The following is a 23,673-nucleotide window of genomic DNA, read 5'->3' on the forward strand; positions in this document are numbered from 1 at the left end:
GCAAATGAAATGCCAATTGGCGCAAAAGCAAAGCACCGATAATTTACCTGTACATTGGTTCTGACAATCTAATGATTTACCTGTGCATTGGTCCTGACAATTTAATGATTTACCTGTACATTGGTCCTGACAATCAAACACACTTCTAAAGTAAACATCCGGACCTTCACACTTGGTGTATAGGAAACTTTCACATTTAAATGTAAATATGTTATATACATATCTCATGACAGGATTTCCACAAGCAAATTCTCCAACATGCTCCTGGTGGTCTGAATGATCAGGCTTGTGGCTCTTGCATTTATCCACTATAAATGAAAATAGAGGTTTTGTTTAGTATGGAATTTCATCAATTTATTCTTTTTAACATCCTAGGGACCAGGGAACTTTCAGGCATTACATTCTGACACAAGATTTTTTTTAATGCTAAATAGAAATAAATAAAATAGTTATGCCATGTACATTGCCATTTTTGTTTTGATAGCAAAGAAGTGTGACGACAAATCATAAAAAATCCATAGTTAATAAATGCATTATATAACATTTACATATCCCTATGTACCTCTCTAAGCAATACTAAAATCTTACTTCCGCAAACAACTGGTTCCCCTTGATGGTTTTCAAATAGAATAGAGCAATTATTACATGGGTCAGGTATACAAATAGCACTGGGATTTCCCCTACAGGTCGACTGTTGACATGCTCCTATGCAAGGTGATGGAATGTGACCATTTGAACAAACTGAAAAACAAGTACATATCAATATAAGAAAATGTTGAGTATACATCAATACCAATGCACACAAATTTGTCATAAACCAATACATCTAGAGGTCAATATACTTTGGATTCATTCATTTTCATGGGTACCAATTTTTGTAGATTGAGGAAAACTTGAATTTTCCTGGATATTTAATTTCATGGTTTTGCCAAAGTCTGCATAATTTCTTATAGAAAATTCTTAATTCTTTGTACATTGGAACTTGTGGTTCACGGGTAACCACAAAATGCAGAAAAATTAGCATCAAACGAATAATGATTACGACTATAGGTAGTTGTTACTATTATATGTGAAGCTCTGTCTACATTTCACTTGCGGTATTCTTGTTCATGTCGAGTTCAAATCCAATTAAAGTTTATATATTATCACGATTTAAAAAAAAATACTGGTTCATTTAATTGAAATAGAACAAGAAGATATTTTTAACAGCATATAGAAATATAAATAAAGAGTAAATGACATAATAAAGTGAAATGTGCTTTATTCACTCTTGAACTGTGCCTTAATTAAAAAAAAAATTAGCACACACACACCTATGGTGTCTACATTTATTAATGCAACCAAGATGCATTATTTTCAAGGCTTAATTAACATGTAAGTTTTGATTTCTATTCTATTCAACCAACCTAAGTAAATAAAAATCGTATATTGTTTGTTCTCTTTATTCTTGCGGTTCAAACACATTTATATAAACATTGTAGAACTACTGTGGATTCAGTTATTTTCGTGGGTATCAATTTTCGTGGATTGCTGAAAACTTGCATATTCGTGGATATTTGATTTCATGGTTTTGCCAATCTCTGTATACAAGGTCTATTAAAAATATGATATTCGTTGAACATTTTAATTCGTGGTTCACCTGTACCAACGAAACCCACGAAAATTGGTATCCAACGAATAATAATGAATCCACAGTAATCACTGTATTTCTAATATGGACAAACATCTTCTATGTCCGAATAATGGGCCATTTTTTCATTCTTTTATGATCTTTTGCTGTGTGCATTCTAATTAATGTTTGTTATACCTTTAAACTATTTTGTTGTATAATTGACTGATGTTTTGTGTGTGCACATATCTACATACCTGGTTTATGTGAATCTGTCAAATTGTTAGCTAAAAAGAAAAAAGAATCATTAACATTTAATAATATACTGACAGTAATATTTCTAAACAAGGATGTGTCAATAGTGCACTGATTCCCCACAAGCACTATCATTTTCTATGTTCAGTGAACAGTGAAATTGGAGTCAAAACTATAATTTGGCATTAAAATTAGAAAGATCATATCCCAGGGAACATGTGTATGAAGTTTCAAGTTGATTGGACTTCAACTTCCTCAAAAACTACCTAGACCAAAAACTTTTAACATGAAGCAGGACAGACGAATGAACGAACAAACAGACAGATGAATGAATGGACGCACAGACCAGAAAACATAATGCCCCTCTACTATTGTAGGTGGAGCATAATAAACAGCTGCGCCATGAGCGCATGATACGCCCGACGTCTTGTGTGGAAGTTTTATGCAATAATCATAAATAGTTTCTGAGAAAGTACAAATATCACTAAAATAAAATTTTGAATCAAACCAAAAAGTATACAGATCTTTAGATTAATATAACAAAGAAGTGTGTACAGTTTCAAGCAATAATCATAAATTGTTTTTGAGATACGACGCGACATGTAAAAAAAAACTCCCCTTTTTTACAAAATACTCAAGAACTCAAAAATAAAATTTTGAGTCATCACCAAAAAGTATACAGATCTTTAGATTAATATAACAAAGAAGTGTGTAAAGGTTTAAGCAATAATCATAAATCGTTTTTGAGATACGGCACGACATGTAAAAACCCCCTCCCCCTTTTTTACAAAATACTCAATAACTCAAAAATGAAATTTGGATCATCACCAAAAAGTATACAGATCTTAAGATTAATATAACAAAGAAGTGTGTAAAGTTTTAAGCAATAATCATAAATTGTTTTTGAGATACAGCGCGACATGTAAAAAACCCTCCCCCTTTTTTACAAAATACTCAATAACTCAAAAATGAAATTTTGAATCATCACCAAAAAGTATACAGATATTAAGATTAATATAACTAAGAAGTGTGTAAAGTTTTAAGCAATAATCAAGAATCGTTTTTGATGATATCTGACTTGAATTTCTTTGATGAAATATTCGTTTTTCACAATGCATTAATGCTTTAAACCTGATGTTTTTTTTTATTGAAAAAAATCCCATGCGAATCAAGTATGTGAAGAAAAAAATCCATGGAGGAAAGGGTTAAGCCAGTTTTGGACTTTGTCAACTTGGCCAAAAACTAAGCAATGATAAATCCAAGGAAGTACAATACTACACGAATTCCTCTGAAAAGGTAGTAAAATTCTTACCAACTGATGTATTGCACTGAGCACTTCCAATTCTCATTGTATCCTTTATGTAGGTACCAGATTGTACATCAACACACCAACATACACTTCCTGCACACTGCTCAGCAATAAATGATCCATCCAAAGCATCACAGTCAGCCACATAGTAGTGTAACTCAGGTAATATATCTGTTTTCACTGAAATTATAAACTTTTTTTTATATTCTTGACAATTATATTATACAAGACAAACAAATAATACATACATTTTAACATGATGTGGTTATACAGATAAAATAATTTTACACTACTATAGTTTGGGAAATTACAAATACATATTCATACTTTTTCAACAGTTCAAAAATATGGATTTAATTTGATTTTCTTTTGTTTTACCACCACTTTTAAGGCACCACTTTGAGGTTATTTCGTGGCGGCCAGTTTTTATTGGTGGAGGAAGCCAGAGAAAACAATCAACCTTTTATAGGAAAACTAACAATCCTAGTCAATTAAGATTGGAGTTTAGTGCACCTGCACATGCCAGGTTCAAATTCACAACCCCAGTGTCAAAAATATGGAGATATGGTACGATTGCCAATGACAACGAATGAGATAACTATCCATCTTAGACAAATTACAGTAAAAAAAATTTGGGTCCAGAATTTTAAAGGAAGAGTAGTGATTTGGTCCAGCTAAAAAGGTTTAAAATTAGCACTTCGGAAGCTGTCAAAAGATTTCAAGACGCCCTAAACATAAAATTGTCCATATTTTGAGTTAGAGCCAATGAAGTTCTCTATAATTTTGATATAATGTGTCCCAAAAGTAGTACAACACACTGTAAGTTTCTTTGAGAAAGCGCAGGTGGGATTTTTTTTTATTTTCATTTATGTTCTAAAAGAAATGCACTACGAAATAATTGTGGTCTCGGACCACTTAAAGTCATTTTCAATTAAAGTTGTATCAACAATCAATAAAATAAACTCTAACCATATTTTATCAAACATTTCATAGTTCTGAACCGATCTCAAGAGTCATTAGATATAAGATGTAGTATGAGTGCCAATGAGACAACTCTCTCATCTATTAAAAAGTAAACCATTATCAATGATTATAGGTCAAAGTACAAAAGGTCTTCAACATAGAGCCTTGGCTCACACCAAACAGAAAGCTATAGAGCATGTAGAGGGCCCCAAAATGATGGTAAAACATGGCTGTTTAGACTATTTCTCTCCTTAAAATCTTTATACATGGAAGTGTTTAACGACCTTGACTGGCTTTTCAGCCCTCGCAGGGTCAGCTCAGTGCCCGAAGGCGTTTGGTGAGCTTTATCATATTTTGATGCCGTGGGTCAGGAACAGGTAGTAGAGGACGCCATATGTAGGCTGCCATCTTGGTTTTGGTGAGTTGTTTTTCTTTTGTTGACTGTTTTGATGTTTCTTTTACTTCACAATGGCTGCTTTCAGGGCCAGTTTGGTCAGCTTGGCAGCCCGCTAACCTTGGTGATGGAGTACTGGTAGATGAGTCTCGGTTGAGTATTATAGATGACAAGAAGCGTTATCATGACCAAAGCTGTGAGGCAGTGAAATGAAGGTCAATCACCCAACACCTAGGATACAGCCCTCGGACGTTAATCGGCAATGGGTTTTCGAGTGCATGTTAACGCGGGTACGCCTACTACTACGTCTACTGTACGGCTCGGATTGGTTTCTGTCATCTAAAGTAGTAAGTCATTGATCATCTAACTGTAAACCCCCATCAAAGATAGCAGGTAAAGGAGAGCTGACCCAGCACGTCCGTTCAGTTGTAATGACTGAGACGTGACTGATTGATTGGATTGAATAATGATATGATCAGGCCACAATTAAAAATATTTTGGTTTGCCCAAACCCTACCCAAAGGCTGAGACAGTGGGTAGGTAGGTAGGCATTTTCTTTTTTTTTTCAAAGAGAGAAATTGAAGTATCGGGTGTTTATTAGTCTTCATGCCTATTTGATAAAAAAAAACTTCTTCAAATCAGGACAATAAAAGAATTTGAGTAGGCAGCTTTTTTTCTGGGTAGGTAGCGTTTGGGCAAACAAACCTATTCTTTTTTATGGCCTCAATGTAAAATCTTTAAAATTCAATTTTACTTACTTAAACATTCTGCATATGTTTCATTGTAAGCTATACAAACAGTATTTTCTTGGCATGAGAGTTTCTGTAATAAAATAAAACTTGCTGTCAGAATCAATTTGCACAAAATAATATATGGCTTGTGAAGCTTACAAGTACAAAATGTTAAATTACAAACAGTTTACTGACAACTGTATAATAAAAAGGTATAAAAGTCCCTGTTACATTATCTTTTGGGGTAATACGTAAAATATCCGTGCCCCTCTTGATAAATTCTGTGGTAATTACAAGAGCATTATAAAACTTCATTTGCCTCTGAGTCACATCAAATTACCTTAAGGGCATATCCAACAGTTTATTTTTGACGGTGAGAATTTTTTCCCGTAAAGATATTTCATTCTTCAATAGACAGAGAATAAAATTCTGCCAAAAAAAATATATGTTGTCGATTTCATTTTTGCTAAAAATACTGCTGAAAATTGAACATTTTTGCAATTTTGAAGAAACGAACGTTTTTTATTTAAAAAAAATAAATATGATTTTTTAATCAACATATACTTATATAATTGGGCTCAAATTGAAGCAAAATAGTTCAAGATGGTTAGAAAAATCTAACTTTACCATTTAAAGAATTAATTCTTACTCAAATAAAGCCAAAAACGTTATGGTTACCCCCGAAAACGGCAAGAAATGAACATTTGAAATGCACATTTTAGATTTTTTTAAATATTTCTAACGGTGTCGATTTGACCAAAGTAAGATATGTTATTCTTTGAAAAAAATGGAACGTCATAACGTTTTGAATAATATTTGTCACCATACTCGTTTTTGAGAAAAATCGAGTAATATAATATTGTTTACTCAATCCCTTCCGTAAGCCTCACAAATTGCGCCAAAAATTAAGACGTTTCGGGACGTAACGTTATATTTCCCCGCTAATTTTTCAAAGGCAGTGCGACGGTGTTGCAGACAAATGTATTTTTACACTGTGAGTTTGTTGGATAGTTGTCTCGATAGCACTCATATCGCATCTTCTTATTTATAATGAACCAGTATCTGTACGAGATAATAATTCAGTTAGCTTTACTATTGTGTTCGTCAAAATTGTGAAACCCGGGTGTGAAACATGCAAACCATTAACCCGAATAATTCAGTCGTTATATTCCGCTGATCTACGATTACTACCTCGCAAGTAGGAGAGGTCGATTACGGGGAGGGACTGAATTATTCGGGTTAGCAAACCATGGAATTACAAACTATTAAAATAGTCCCCGGCTCTGGTATACGGTATTTCATCCCTCTTTTAAAACAAACGAATTACACGTTAGATCCGTTTCTGTGTGTCGGTCTAAAGTACAAAGCAGGGTTAATTTTCATATTATATTTACATTTGATGTTTTTGTTCTGATTATTCATTTAATATGCCACTTGACGTCCGTCATCCATAACCATTATTTATGTTACCGTTACTTTACAAAGAAGTGGTTTTCTTACACTGATTTATATTACACTGTCTATATAATTTCACATAACGAAATCAATGAAGAGCACGTGAAATTTTGCAACCAAACACTTGTCTAAAATATCACCGACTCCGTATTATATATTCATGTTGCAGTTTGGTTTTTTTTTCTTTACAGGCTTCTAGCTATAACAAAAATCTGTATGTTGACTCTTAGTGTTTTGAATCATATGTGTCGTTGGGTTGCTGTCGTATTAATGTATACCTTTAAAATCTTTTTCATAAAAAAAGTATTGATTGGGTATAGAAATATTCACATCTCTGGACTGCTCCAGTCCGACAGTTACGTGTATATATTTGCTAAAATTGGGTGCGGCCGTTTAGCTGCTCGGATGTATAAATTTGCAGCCTTGTTTAGTCGAAATAAAAATTTCGTTATATCAGATGCATAGAGTAAGGAGAGTTTCGCGCTATATATACGTTAAAATACCATCTAAATAAATGGTTGAAGGGATATACGAACTTCGAATAAAATCTATAAACAACAACAAAGGTCACATTAATCTTCAAATAAGTCGCATCTGTTGCGCCTTTTGCAGTTGTAGATGAAAAATAACAATTTGATTAACAAAACAGATCAGTAAGACATTAACTTGAGAATAAACGAAACAGCCGAAAAATGTTGAATGTTATTATAAATTGTGGCCATTTTTTTCGTGTGTTTTTGCTTTTATGACATATTTACAATATATAAGTATATGAAATTGACACAGTAATTTTTCCACCTAAATGAGCCTGACTGCCGTGGTTTTACGCTTCAATATATGAGTTATTGCATATATACACAATGGAAATTGTTTTCTGTTCTACTGCCCTCTACATAGTTTGGCTGCATACAAAGTAACCACTGATGTAGACTACTATATTATTATTGATTATTCAAACAAATGAATTCAAAGAGAAAGATGCGGAAAGAAATTCTAAAATTTTCGTTTAGAAATAAGATATAAAATAAAAATAAAATACTAAAACTGGAATACTGTTTGAGACAATTATCAGTTGAGAACTAATGATTATGCATCACTATATGAAACTGATGAATTGATTGCTCCCGTCCTCCAGTGGCAAATATATCACGCATATTTACGACGAGGTGAGAGTGGATCTGAAGTAAATGATTGATACATTATCAAGATATAAAGAGTGTACTAGTGGTAAAACGTATGCCGTACTAGATAAAGTTGAATAATGATCAACATCTTGAGTTAAGCTATTAGCCCCCCCCCCCCCTCCCCCAATTTTGAATTATGGTATTTCGATGGCTGTTTTTTTTCCTATCCTGTTATGGACCCGCTGACTTAAGAGGGCGTGTCTAATTAGTCAAGACCTACACTGTTTTTAATGTTTGTTAATTATATTTGTTTCCTCATACATAAGTAAACACTAACATCGTCAGATATTTTCTACTTGTATGTCAGTGTATATATTACAATGTTTTCCTATTTCAATATTTTTTTATTACTGTGTCATCTTTTGTTTTACATTGTTTACCGGTTAAAGGTCGTATTCATTTAAAGAGCTACTGTATACATATTAGCACTTCAACGCAAAGCTAGATGCAGGATAAATGTTAGTTTACGCCGTATTTTATTTTTCTCAAGAAACCATTTTTTTTCATCTTTCTCAAGAAAAACCAAACTTTGAGTTTTCTATCCTGAATGACAATGATCTCGGAAAAGTTTGGTAAAGAACTATACTGACAATTTGTGTTACATTCTACTGCAATAATAAATCATTACTCATTTGCTGTCGTTGTTTTCGACTGTATTGAAGATAATTTTAAGAAAACGGAAACTTAAGTGAGTATGGTCTAGTAATTATGATTAAGATAATTGCAGTTCTTTTATATAAATAGACCAAAAGGACAAAGATATCTTTTAAGTTTTGAGTTCTAGTTCTGGTAATATTGTGTATGAGATTTTGCCGATTCCCGCCGTGCCCTTTCCTTTGAGGAAAGAAACCGCCCTTTCCAGACGGCCATTATGACGTCGTTGAAACACCGTGAAATTACGGGAAACTATAGACGACGGTTACGTTTGTTATTACCTCCCCTGAAACTGTTGGATATGCCCTTAAAACTGACCTAAAAACAATAAATAATACCTATGAAAACAAGGTCACACCATAACTTGGGTTTATATTTATTAATAAGATGGTTATTCTTGATGTATTATGCAATTACTGTAAATTCAGAAATTATTGTGTGCATTTATTATTTTGATTTTGTCATTTTAGACTAAAATGCAATTATAATTTTTGCAATATTGAGAAAAAACCTGTTTCATTCATATAAAAAATTCAAAATTCAAGTTTTAATTATTGCAATTGTAACTCTGTCGCAGCTTTCACAATAATAATAACATGGCAATTATTTCTGAAATTACAGTATTTAGAAGTTAAAACTGATAAAACAGCTGGTTCAAAAATAACCTTATATTCAAATAAACTGAAAATTTAACTAAATATTACATCTGAATCATCTTACGGTGTTCAGTCAGGGGACTTACTTAAACAAGTGATTTTCTAAATCACTGATTCAAGTAACATTATTTCCATAAAGGTTGGAAGTTAGAGTTGTCTTTCTTTAATAATCACCTATTTAAGTAGTACAAATTAATCACTAGAAGAAGTGATTTAATATTAGTGTAGCTTTAAATATAGAATACTAATGATCCAGGGACTAATTATGTTTCTAAACTTATCAGAACCAACATCTGTGTTGTCTAGAATGACCAGGTCATTTCAGGTGATGACCTTGTACTAAATCTAGGATAATGACATAAAAATCACTTGTTTAAAGTATCAGACCTCAATTTCCTTCCCAAAAATCACTTCTTTAAGTATCATTCTTTTAATAACCCCCACTAATTTCAACACCCCTGAACAGTGAAATTTGTATCGCGAACAGTAGAATTTTATTACATAATCTGAAAGATGAAACCTTGAACTTCACAGGAAAAATACTCCCACTGCTGTGAAAAATCTTTAAAGAAAGTATCAGTTCATTATGTAAAGCCATTATTATAGCATTTTTTCAACTAAAATAGAATTTTCAGGTAAATGATAGCATCAAAGGCATAAACCTTGCTACTTAAAAGAAGCAAAAAGTTCATATTTTTTTAATTTTACTAATTAAAAGATGTTATTTAAACCTATGTGTTTAAAATTTTGAAAAAACTACGAAATCCCAATTTGTGACAAAACCTCGAATTTGCTACTCAAATAAGTGATTTAAAAATCACTTATTTCAGTAAGTCCCCTGACTGGTGTTTATATATCTCAACTTGTACGATTCGCTTGTGTATGTAACAATGTTTAAGATTTTAACGAGAGAAAATTATGTATTACTGAAAAATTATTACACCAGGGTTTTCGATATCACAAACTAGTCAAAACATTTACTAAATTTTATCATCGGTATAAAGACATCATTCGTAAATATAGCTCAACATGCAGACTTCTAATACGTTCAGGTATTTCACATCCAATTTTTTATGGAAATATTCTTTATAAAGCACAAAGGTGTCAGTATTCACCTCAGAAACTTACAAAACCTTTGAATAGACTTATTAAGAAGGGATATAATTAAGATACTGTTGTCAAGTCATTAAAGATTGCATATTTTGGCGTTAATATTGAGTCACTGATAAGGTCTTTGCATCGGAACTAAACACATTATTTTTAAAAACAGTTGTTGGCATGACACGGGTTATGTTCTTCTCATATATGTTATGATGGTATGATACTAAACCCCTAACGGGAAGGATTGTGCCTGATGTTCATATGATGAAATCATAATCTTTCAGTCAGTTTACTTGAAGTCTGGAGCTGGCATGTCAGTTAACTGCTAGTAGTCTGTTGTTATTTATGTATTATTGTCATTTTGTTTATTTTCTTTGGTTATATCTTCTGACATCAGACTCGGATTTCTCTTGAACTGAATTTTAATGTGCGTGAACTGAATTTTAATGTGCGTATTGTTATGCGTTTACTTTACTACATTGGTTAGAGGTATAGGGGGAGGGTTGAGATCTAACAAACATGTTTAACCCCGCCGCATTTTTGTGCCTGTCCCAAGTCAGGAGCCTCTGGCCTTTGTTAGTCTTGTATTATTTTAATTTTAGTTTCTTGTGTACAATTTGGAAATTAGTATGGCGTTCATTATTACTGGACTAGTATATATTTGTTTAGAGGCTAGCTGAAGGACGCCTCCGGGTGCGGGAATTTCTCACTACATTGAAGACCTGTTGGTGACCCTCTGCTGTTGTTTTTTATTTGGTCGGGTTGTTGTCTCTTTGACACATTCCCCATTTCCATTCTCAATTTTAATATTGATCACAACATCCTTTAAAATTATTCATAATTAAACAACCAGAAAATTATGCTGATAGAAACACTATGAGCATATAATGTGGCTCTCAGCAACTAGAAACACAATAAATGAATAAATTTAATTTTGTCTTTAAAAGATTGATGTCATTTTTACTTATTGTTTTAAAATCAAATTAGAATTTAAACTTACTTGACAGGCAGATGGTAAATTCAATGAGGTCCCTGTAATATAAATAAAAATTTTGCTAAAATCTTCAAGTTCTTGGGGATCTGTTTGGTCAACTATCATGACAATGATACATACATAATACAATGGCTCAATAAGGACCTTTTGTTAAAAAAAACATTTCTAAAAAAAGTCAAAGCATATAAGAATCATTAAAGTATATTTTTTTTTTAAAAGTCAAAGCATATAAGAATCATTAAAGTATTTTTTTTAAGGTAAAGGAACAGTAAATGGGCTATGTCGCAAATTTTTCTAAAATTTTGCATACAACCTTGACTCGTTGAACTACAAATGAAAATCGAAAAAATAATGCATTTATCTCTTTTATTATTTGAAATATTACAGATTGATTTCCTTCAATATGAGTGAATATTTGTATAGATAGCACATAAAATCGGCGAAATCTTTTCTAAAATTTAAATAAAAAACATAAAATCTCTAATTCTACTCCATAGATTTTTCTTAAAAAACTGAATGTTGTTGACACATCAATTTCCATTTAAATGATATAAAAAAATCATATGGTCACCGACTTCGTTTTTTGTCTAATAATCAATTTTGTACCTTGTTGGTAGTGAAAAACGTCAAAAATCAATGTTTTACGGCTTGTAACGCGACGACGTTACGATTATTTAGACGTTTTGTGGGATTTTTTCACAAAGAACACTGCAGTGAATGATGTATACCGTAAAAACGAAGTCGGTGACCCTATCTTTATTTTGCACCATTAAAACAGAAATTTATGTATCCACAACATATAGTTTTTTAAGAAAAGTCTATGGAGTAGAATTAAAGATTTGATGTTTTAAAGACAATTATTAGAAGATTTTAAGCCGATTTCATGTGATTTCTATACAAATGTTCACCCATTTTGAAAGAATACAAACAGTAATATTTCAAATAATAAATTAGATAAATGCATTATTTTTTCGATTTTCAGTTGTAGTTCATCGAGCCAAAGTTGTATGCAAAATTTTACTGAAATCTGTTATATAGCTCATTTACTGTAACTTGACCTTAAAGATTTTTATGTTATTTGCTACTTTTAGTAATACTTTATAAAAAACAAATCTGTATGATACATGTACAAAAAGATCAATCATTATTGAGACAAATCAAATACCAACCACATGACATGTAACACTGCTTTTCAGTGGAGAACTTGTTCCTGTTGCCATCACAACCACCGTAAACAAACTGTTCACATCTATTTGATGTCACATTATAAGACCACATTGGAAAGTAACCTTCACACAACCCTGGATCAGGTCTACTTAAACACAAGTCAGGGATACCTGAAATTTAAATACTTCTTGTTAAATGAATTGAGTTATTATCCAGGACATTTTATATAATTTATCTTATACATGCTTATCAATGATATAGAGCATAACCATGGACCGTCAAATTTTTTAAATTGGATGTGAATTTTGTATTGATTCAGGCGCGTAGCTCCCTATACGCCAACACGCAGTTGCGTGCACATCAATTCGGCATGCAAAAAAAAAAATAAATGGCAAAATAAAAATTTATAAATTAATTGTTTAAAGGAAACAAATATATGTGATCGCTTTTTTAAATGATGTAATGTCATTAAATAGCGGCATTTGGTTTCAAAATTAAAGTTTTATTTGAGATGAAAAGACTAACAGTAACTTGCATTACAAGATTTGAATTTGTTATACTCTAGTAGTTTCGGGGCACATTTTACTGAGTACGGTTTAACTGTTTGGATTGCGATGTACCAATTGACATTAGAAATTATCAGTACCCTTCGATATCGTTGAAAGTATGCCGAGGCGATGTGTTCGACAGACTACCAGAGCCAATACCCCCAGCAAACACGCTAAAACAGTATTGGAAAGTCTCATTATATTTTGCGTTCATAGACCACATGATAATGGAACTTGAGTCGCGTTTGATATCATCAGGAAATCGCTTCTATGCGCATTATCTGCTTCCTCGTGTTGTCGGTAATACAACAAACGAACAAATATCTGCATTGTTTGAGACATACGAAACTGGACTGGCGTATAATTTGTCAAATTCAATCGGGGGTCGCTCGATGGCGAACACGAGTGCTACCGCGGAGAGATCGTTCAGTGAACTACATCTGTTGAAAACATATGTATGATTAACCATGAACAACCACAGCTAGGTTATTATATATATGGAAGTGTTTAACGACCTTGACTGGCTATACAGCCCTCGCACGGTCGGTAGGTTATTATCGCTGGCATTACTGCATTATATTCATTGGGATTTCAGTGTGAATATTGACAAAGTAATAGAGACGTTCCCGAAGAGCAGATTTTGGACAATTTTGAGTAAATTCTGTATCACAACAATATGTTGCTTACATATTCAATTAATCATGCTTTACTCTATTTAGAAGTCAAGATTTCTGAATAGTTTTGCATTCATGAATTGTTTATTGTCCTATGTACATCACAACATGTAGCTCCTCTTTTAACCGTCCAATGACCGAAAACCGAAAAAAAATACAAGTTCTGCATAAAAGGGTCCCAAAATTTTTTCCCCTCGCTTCGCTCGGCGGTAGTTGCTTGCACATCGTTTCTTTCTAGCTACGCCCCTGTGATTGATTCAGTGGCAAAAAAAGAACTTTTGGGCTCTTTGTTAATTTGGTCATGAGTTCATACAATAAGCCTGTTCTAATAAAAAAAATATTACATATCATGCTTATGACGTCACTTAAGATCAACAGTCAAATTGTATCATCAAGGCTTGGCAAATTTTCACATTTTCTGAGAAGCCTTTCTTTTGCTGCTGCTATGATTTGAAATACCATCAAGCAATGTTTTAATTTTGGTGAATTTTAGCCCCAACATGTCCTTGTCCTTTGAAATTCAGCCTGTCAAGTTATTTGAAATAAGTACCAAATTTTATGAAATTGCTCTAAGGTCTTGAAATATTCTTAAATTCATTTACTTATATATACTTTACCTGGTATACATCCTCGAACACATGCTTCATTTGTCAGGAAGTTGTTGCCATTGCCATGACATCCATCTCTATACCTAAATGTTTCACATTTGCCTGTTGCTTGGTTGAAGTATGTTCTGTTTACATATTGTTTGCTGATACATTCACCTGATATAGGTGGCAGTTTACATACTTCATCAGACATAACTGAAATGAGAAAAAAGTTATACTAGTATTTTAAAAAGATAAATAAGGGAGAGGGTTTAACCTTAACATAATAAGATAATAAAATAGGATTTTTTTTTGTCTCTAATATTTATAAAAGCAGAATATAGAAAAAACATTTATAAGAAGTCAGTTTGGTATAGTTTCGTCAAAATAACCTAAGAATGTATTTTGCTGATGTATTATTGACTTATTTGAATTTACATTTTTGCAGTTTTTAATTCAACCTTTAGTCGGGATGATCATGAGCTATACATGTGCTCGGCATTTGGTTCATTCATAAAGAATGACAACAAATTTAATATGAGAATTAGAGTCAAATAGGTGAACATGATTTTGACAATTAATGCCCATTTAAAGTGTCACTTTAGATATATCTTTTAATTATATTTCATAACATTTGTCTATTGTTGAAGTGTGCATGTTGATCCTTTGGTCATTTGTCATTGGTTAGGGCTCTGCCTCTTTTAATATATATCTCCAACATCTATTTTTTTCCAATCATATTCTATTTTTTTATTTGAACTAGGTGTTTACAAAAAAAACTCCAATCTAACACATTTTTGTTTGTTTGGCCTTACCTTGTACAGGATTCTGACATGTATTTGCACATCCATTGTAACAACACATTTTACCAGACACACAGTCTATGTCACTGTTACATTCCTGTTGACAGATTCCTGCTGTAGTCGGCAAAATTACAGGACAAACAAAACTTCCTCTTTCTGATTGAAACATATCATCTCCGGATCCAGCTCCTCCAACTAGGGAAGAAGTTTCATCATTATCGTCAGTTATTTTCTGTAATAAGAACATAATATCAAGCCATGTGGATGAAGCCTGTTTCTGTTTGGATTCCTGGGGTGAGTTTAAGCTATAGGACTGCAAATATGGGGGGTTTGTTGTGTCTGCCCAAGAAGGAGTGACCACACCCAACATTTGATTTCCAGATGATCCCTTGGATTGTAAATATGGTGGATTTGTTGTGTCTGCCCAGTAGAGAATTGGAGCAGCTTTTCCCAGCCTACCATATTGCATTCTTTCACACTTTGATATGCCTGTAAATACAAAATGAAATATAAATAGTGAATAAGAATGTATTATCACTTTATTATTTTTTCTCTGTGTTCTTCAAAAATATAGCCAATTATTGTATGTGGAGCATCAATTTTCTGTACAAAAAGGGGGGGGGGAAATATGAAAGTCTGCTTTGTTACAACTACTTATTATCTGTAATTTAAACAGTTATATATAAAAGGTAGTTATATCTATTGGGTACCATAAAGAAGCAATTTCCAGTGTCACATCTGGGTTTATTTGGCACCAAAAATAAAAGTGCAAACATTATTCAATGCACATCAAAATAAACTTCAGTGATATCACCAACTAAACTAGAGGCTCTAAAGAGCTTGTGTCGCTCACCTTGGTCTATGTGCATATAAAATGAAGGACAGAGATGGATTCATGACAAAATGTGTTTTGGTGATTGGTTTAATTTTGTAGATCTTACTTTACTGAACATTCTTGCTGCTTACAATTATCTCTATCTTTATTGAACTTGACAGTAGTTACAGTGGAAAATATTTTGTAAAAATTTACAAAATTTATGAAAATTGTTTAAAAATTGACTATAAAGGACAATAACTCCTTAAGGGGTCAACTGACCATTTTAGTCATACTGTCTTATTAGTAGATCTTACTTTGCTGAACATTATTGCTGTTTACAGTTTATTTCTATGTAAAATAATATTCAAGATAATCACCAAAAACAGCAAAATTACCTTAAAATTACCAATTCAGGGGAAGCAACCTAACAACGGGTTATCCAATTTACCTGAAAATTTCAGTGCAGATGGATCAACAATTTTGCACATGTCAGATTTGCTCTAAATGCTTTGGTTTCAGAGATATAAGCCAAAATCTACATTTTACCCCCTATGTTCTATTTTTAGCCATGGCAGCCATCTTGGTTGGTTGGTCGGGTCACATGACACATTTTTTAAACTAGATACCTCAATGATGATTGTGGCCAAGTTTGGTTAAATTTTGCCCAGTAGTTTAATCAGGAGAAGATTTTTGTAAATGTTAATGACAGACGACGGAGGATGACGGACGCCAAGTGATGAGAAAAGCTCACTTGGTATTTCAGGACATGTGAGCTAAAAACCCAAGTTGGAGATTTTTATTCATTTATTTCTGTTTTATAATATTAGAAATAGCCATTATGTATGAACTTACCATCAAAACAGCTGTCTACTTTCCGATTGATGTGGTCGTAGAACTCAGTGGAACAATCATTACATGGATTGATACGACACACAGCTTGTGGATTATTTGGACACACAGCATGCAAACAGAGATCAATGGCACAACACTTCATCATCTTTCCATTAGAACATCCTGTGGAAAAGATGGAGAGAATTAAAATCTGTAAAAACTTTAGTAAATCCATCTCAAGGGGATTCGTTTATTTTTATTGAAACTAATTTTCAATGGATTGAGAGAAGAATTTGTGTATATGTAATTTTTCAAGTCTGCTTATAATACAAACATATAGAAAATGACCAATTTATTGAACACCCAAATTCAATTTTAATATACTTATACACACATAAATTGGTATATCAGGAATAACAATGAATCCGCAGTATAGGATAGTGTCAGCCACTTTGTTGTATCACTTTTATTCTTAACTTTATATCATAAAGAGATCAGACTATAAGCTACAAAAATGGAAGACAATGTTTTTATTCAGAAGGAAGATATGGTTAAAAAAATTATGAATAATTTTGATATCATGCTATATTCATGATATTTAAAAGTTTCTTTACCACCAGGTAAATGAAAATCCAAAATATATTATTCAAAGGAATAACATTTCTGACTGATGTTTTAAAGTTTGTTCTTATGGTGTGCTGTTACACCATTGTCCAAGGTTAAGGGGAGGACTGAGAGCTCACAAACATGTTTTATCAAAGTGAATTCTATACAACCCTGTCACAAGCTTAAAGGGAAATCACACTATTTATACTACTAATAATGATTTATTGAAATTTTGCATGTAGACAGATCATACTTATTACGATATTTTAGGCGGAAAAAATTTTGGGGTCACCGATGTTGTTTTCGAGATATGACGTCATCAAAACTTAAAGAATCACGTTATACCAAAATATAGAAATAGAGCTCTAAATTGCTTTAAAATGGCAAAATTATTGAAAAACGATTTTTTTACTGGAATATCAAATACAGTCAAATGTTATTTGTACCTTAAACACATTTAATTGTCTCTGTTTCCTTATTTTTGGAGGCCTTTGGACATTTCCCGCCATTTTTAATTGCTATTTATAATAGATTTTTCTTGAAATAAAAAAAATCTACTAATGTTTTTCACTTCAAACTTGTGCATAAGTTGCAGCTTCAGGGAAGATTTTAAAAGCATAAATAAAAAAGGGGGGTCACCGATGTTTTAAATCCGTTACAACGGAAATAATCTTATCATCCACTTTTGGCGGGAACTCTACACTTTTCTGTTAACGTTATCTATAGAACGACGTTGCTGGCATAACAGCATTTCTTGCAACGCTTGGGCTGAATTAAAATATAATAACTATATAATGATTGAACATTTTTTTTTTTAGATATTTTGAATATTCATTGATATTTTAATCAATCTATCGAATCGTTAAATATAGATACAGTAACATTTTATTGTAAAGTAATTGTCAAAGTTGAAGTCATCTTTAGTATTTCTTAATTGCATTTGTTGTATGGGGAAAACGAATGTGTGTCTCCGATGATGCCGTATTATGCAAATAAGTTTCGGCTTCCAGGTAAAGAATCTTCTATCTCGGAATACCGAGGATATCCGTGCTAAAAGGTAACACGTTCCTTTTACTGCAGACAGAATAATTTCACGAGCTTGTCCATTCGCTCCGTGTAGATAAAACCTGAAATCATGCGCGTAGCTACGTTTACGTCAAAACGCCCGGGCGTACACTTGAATTTTGAAAATATTTTTTTTTATCTAAATATAATAAGAAAAACTGGTCAAAAGCACATCAGCCTTGTGCTTCTCTCTTCAATGGATTGTAGTTTTCAATAAAAAGGGACTAAATTTACTTTAATCAAATAGTTCATTTCATATATTTGTTCCAATTTTCTGTAAAAGTCTGAATTTACTGTGAATTCTGCGAACTTTTCTTATATTTAAAGCAATTCATTATCTACTGAGATTCGATATGCGGTTTGAATTGTTGTCGAGCATGTGACTTATGTCGTAAAAGCGAGACATCGCGTCGTCAGCGCCGTCAATATTTAGGTTCCGAATGTGGACAAAGTTTTTTGAATGACTCTCTATTAAAAAAACTGTTTATGATCAAAAGAGTATCCAGTGCAATATAATAATGCAATTATTTCTTTACTTTTCCCCACATTTTACGGATCAAGGGTATTTCTTTCTGCAATTATTTTTTTTTATTTCTTAATTACATTTAGGGACGACATCAAAAGATCAATGTAAGATAAACAAACTTAATTCAAATAGTTTGGGGGTGGGGGGGGGTTGAACGGCTGCAAGATTTGTTTATCCGACATTGATTTTTACATATATCCATATGAGTCAATCAATTTTTCCCAAATTAAGTTAAGAGGGGGGTGGGGGGGTCAGTGAAAAAACTATGTGAATTAACTTTTTTATCCTTCATTGAACTTTTGATGTCGTCCCTTACTACTTGTCGAACCTTCATCGAATTTTATGAAAATTTAGAAGAAGTTTTTTCTATGATTAATGTCTAAAGCAAAATTTTGAAAGCATCTGTTTTCGTACATTTTTCTGTTCTTTACTGATAGCTGGACTTTTCTTTGCGCAATTAATTGTTTTACATGCTCAATTCATAAACCTTCATAAAATGTGATATATTGGCACACGTTAAATTCCAGATCAAGAAAATGTAATAAAGAACATTTTTGATTTTTTTTTAAATTCCTGGAAAAGACTGGTAAATTGATTCACTTCTTGTGGAAAGAAATCGTGTTCCAGAATTTTTTCATATTGCATCTCTAAGAAATATTTTTTTCGAGTTCATTAAAAGGTGCTTTGTCGATTGTATGCTCACTCACGACTTTAAACACTTTGAAAGTAATATTGGTTTGAATGTTTTCTCTAAAACCAATGTCCGTTAGCTTCCACGATGAATAAGACTTAGTTCTCAAAATTAAACATAAAAATGTACCATTTAGATTCAAAAGTATGTTACTATCAATGATTTTTAACTGACAGGAATGGTATGTCATTCTCGATAACTCGATCGCTTTCGGGGGCTCCGTCCCCTCGAACCCACTACCAGCAGGGGGGGGGTTGGCATTGAGCGGTTTGTCACCCCCTCAGACCCCTCGCCAAGGTTCGGGCGTACACGTAAATATGACCCAGCTACGCCACTGGAAATGCTGTGTTTAAAATGCCATAAACTCAAAACGTTAATAAAAACTATTTTCGTAAGGAATTAAACAATGGTTAACATTTCCGTAATTACACAACGCTTCATAAGTCAGTTATTCGAACTGTGGAAACCAATTTTTTGTCTGAGTTCTATCATCCCGCACCCAATTTTCATACATCGTTTCGTGTTCATTGTACATAATATGTTCAGTGTTCATCGCCTGGGTATGAAAGCTTTATGTATTACTTATATATGATATTTTCGTTCGATTAATCGTGCAACCTTGGTACGTTATGAGATATACAATGCATCTGATAATTCAGTGCTAATACAGATTGACAATAAAAGAAACATCGTTATATTGATATCAGGAACATATAATGTTCCCAGTTGATATGTAATAAATCAATCTTTTAACTTATAATAAACGGAACTAGTTTTTTTTCTTGTTCTGCTACATCTTTCCGTGTTTCTGTGGAAAGGTTGATATATTTTATCTAACTCTAGTTTTTTATCAGTGTTGATAACATTTGAAGACATTTTAATGAGTTCGAGTTCAAGTTAGATTTTGAGTTGAAGTTCGAGTATCATTTTGAGTTCTAATATTAACACGAGTAAAAGTTCTAGATGAAGCTCGAGTTCCGCTTAGAACTTCCAAGTTATAGTATTACTGTGAGATAGTATGAAAAATTTTGGTAAGAGTTAAAATTTTGAGATCCGATATTATTGATGGTGAGATGTTAATAAATTAGTATTGTATTATTGTATGTCAGATCAAATTCAGAGAAAGATTGCAGTTTCTATTTTCTGTTGGTGCACCTCTTTTTCTTTGAATGTATATTCTTTTATCACATTTATGTTTCAATATGGTATATATACTTTTGTTTCCCAATACGGATTAATAATAGGTAATTTGAAAATAACTGATTAATTGTGTGTGCCATTTTCAACACTCTGATATATCATGTTAGCCATTATTTTTAAAGAACCAATGTATCAAGAAAAAATCAGCTGCCTTTGTATTAAAACAAAATCGTAAGGGTTCCGCGGAACCCAGTGTCTCGCCTTCTTTTGCTGTTAATCCCTCAACAAAAATGAGGGGGGAAAATCAATAAGAATATTCCGCTCGATACTATCTTTTCATTGTAAGAAGCTTCTGTCCAAGATTGGTAAAAATTAAGGATAGTTTATGAATATAATAAATATTTTTAAAACTTTAACTGTAGACTGTATGTAATATTAACTGGAAGAAAAACTAAGGTCATTTATAAGTAAAATACGGATAAACAGGTACAAAATTTTAACAAAATTTCCTTCTAGATACTAGCTTTTAATCGTAAACAAGCTTCAGTCCAAGTTTGATACAAATCCAGAATAGTATATAAGAAAGTTATTAAAATTTAAAAAAAACTACAATCACAGAGTGAATGTATTGCATCCTGGCAGAAAATCTAAGTCTAGTTATAAGTAAAATAAGGAAAAAATGGATATTCTTTTTTCAAAATTTACTTCTGCATGGACACTGACTTATGAACATAAACAAGCTTCTGTCCAAGTTTGGTGGAAATCCAGAATAGCTTAAGAAAGTTATTCAAATTTCAAAAACTTTAACCACAGAGTGAATATTTGTGGACGCCGACACCGACAGAATGTAGGATCGCTATGTCTCCTTTTTTTTGACTAAAGTCGAAGGCTCGACAAAAATTGTTGTCCTTTTCAGTCATGATCGGATTCCGACAATCTCTATATTTCACTGTTTTTTGAAAGGCAAGTGATCACATTGAGAGATCTGAACACGCACCTACATCTGAACTACTAGTTTTTGTTTTGGTTTTCCCCGTCTTTTTCTTTATTTTTGCAAATATTTCAGTGGCAAATATTACACGAAATTCAGCACAAAAACATTTTTCTATATGAGTTGAATACTCTTTTACAAGACGGACCCTGGTGTGACGGTTACAGTTTAGCACTCTGAAAGATATGTTACTCTACATAAATACATGTATTTCTCCTGTCAGGGACTTGTAAAGCCAAATATACAGTGTGGAACTTTTGTTGCTGTGGTCATTAATAGGACCAAAATAACTAGACATAGTGTTTTATATTTCCATATTGCTATGACGTCTAGCGGTGGTATGTTTTAATCTGCTGGTCGTACAGTTTGCTGCATGTAGCTACAGTTTGAAGAAATACAACAACGTGTATTTAAAAAAAAAAAAAAGATTGAGTATGATTTATTTTATAATACGGTGCTAAATTTTCATTGATTTCGACAGCTAGCAACCGATGTAAAATTTTGTATGCTTCTTACAGTGATTTTTAACTGGCGTTATTCTTAAATAATGTTTGATATTTCAACAAATATATGATTACTCTACAAAGCACTCGTGTTCATTTATTTGTGCTCCACCTCCCCAAAAGTTAAAGAAAAAAAGAGAGGGAAAGAGAGACTTAAGATACCAAAGGAATGTTTTAGGAAAGATGGATGACACTAGGATAATTTCTGTCGTCACATGTGAAATAAATAACATTTCAAACACTTCACACATTAACGGCCAGTGGCAAGTTAAATACATATTCAGAACTAAAACATATTGACTTATGAATTTTGACCCTACTTTGTATAACCCTACCGGCTGAGCAGGATAAATACAAATGTGAAATTAAGTTTTGATGAATTGTTTAAGCCTGTAGTATAGAAGACTATATTGTAATGACGTTTCATGTGATATGAGAAAACTTACAGTCGACAGAAACTCCTTGTTCTTGTTTATGTCCCTATGCTGGACAGAAAACTACAAGTTTTGGAAGCTGTACGCTTACATGCTGTTTCTCTTAGTAATAATATATTGGTTTTTTTTCCCGGAAAATATACGCTGAATCCCACATACTGCATTGCGGCGATACGCTGCCAACAGCTGGGTTACACTAATGACAGGACGATTGCCCGGATTGTGACAGAATATTCACCGGAACTTTCTTGTTATTTGATAGATTATTTTAATATTTGCATACCTTAGAGATACAAGACTGTTTTTTTTGAAAATCTAACAAAAATAGTTTAAAAAATATTTTTGAGCAAAAACAATTGACCGGACGGAATTTACTCTACGTACGCGTTACAACGACAAAAAGTGTTAATATCTCTTTTGATTTACAATATTTTTTCATACCACTAATAAATCTGCAAGATTAATAGTTATCTTATATGAAAATGTAAACTTTATAGTAAAACAAATTGTTTTTCTACAGATTTTTTTTTTGACCGGACGGATTTCTTATTCGCCAATTTACGTGTTGATTATATTGAACTGATCGACAAAAAGTTTTAATATCTCTTTTGTTACACAATATTTTTTCATACAACTAAGAAATCTGCGAGATCAATAAATATTTTATTTGAAATTATATAAACTTTAATACAGTAAACTTAAAGGTTTTATTTTTTTATACAAAAATGAGTTGAGCGGACGGTAATTCATATCAAGACCATATCAAAACCACTATCGGCTATTTTTGTTGCCATACATTGTGATTGTATAAAAAAAGAAGATGTGGTATGATTTCTAACGAGACAACTGTCCACAAGAGACCAAAATGACACAGACATTAACAACTATATATCACTGTACGGCCTTCCATATACATGTAAGTAGCATTTTCATTGTTGCACTTAAATCAAAACGTGGTTTGCTTTCTTTTGCTTTAGTGAAACGT

General features: G+C 32.5%; 1 protein-coding gene across 3 annotated transcripts in view; it reads right to left on the reverse strand.

Annotated features, from left to right (window-relative positions):
• Window positions 1–23,673, reverse strand: part of LOC139512043 (uncharacterized) — a 74,954-nt gene that overhangs the window by 14,213 nt on the left and 37,068 nt on the right. For all 3 annotated transcript variants that reach the window (XM_071299358.1, XM_071299359.1, XM_071299361.1), the window contains 10 exons: window positions 16,754–16,915; window positions 15,097–15,573; window positions 14,312–14,497; window positions 12,475–12,642; window positions 11,312–11,343; window positions 5,289–5,352; window positions 3,177–3,353; window positions 1,867–1,896; window positions 589–741; window positions 114–308 (listed from right to left, as the gene is read on the reverse strand). In XM_071299358.1, coding sequence (XP_071155459.1) covers window positions 114–308; window positions 589–741; window positions 1,867–1,896; window positions 3,177–3,353; window positions 5,289–5,352; window positions 11,312–11,343; window positions 12,475–12,642; window positions 14,312–14,497; window positions 15,097–15,573; window positions 16,754–16,915 — 1,644 coding nt within the window. The remainder of the gene's footprint in view (window positions 1–113; window positions 309–588; window positions 742–1,866; window positions 1,897–3,176; window positions 3,354–5,288; window positions 5,353–11,311; window positions 11,344–12,474; window positions 12,643–14,311; window positions 14,498–15,096; window positions 15,574–16,753; window positions 16,916–23,673) is intronic.

This window comes from Mytilus edulis, chromosome 2, assembly GCF_963676685.1.
Source record: "Mytilus edulis chromosome 2, xbMytEdul2.2, whole genome shotgun sequence".
Taxonomy (NCBI): domain Eukaryota; kingdom Metazoa; phylum Mollusca; class Bivalvia; order Mytilida; family Mytilidae; genus Mytilus; species Mytilus edulis.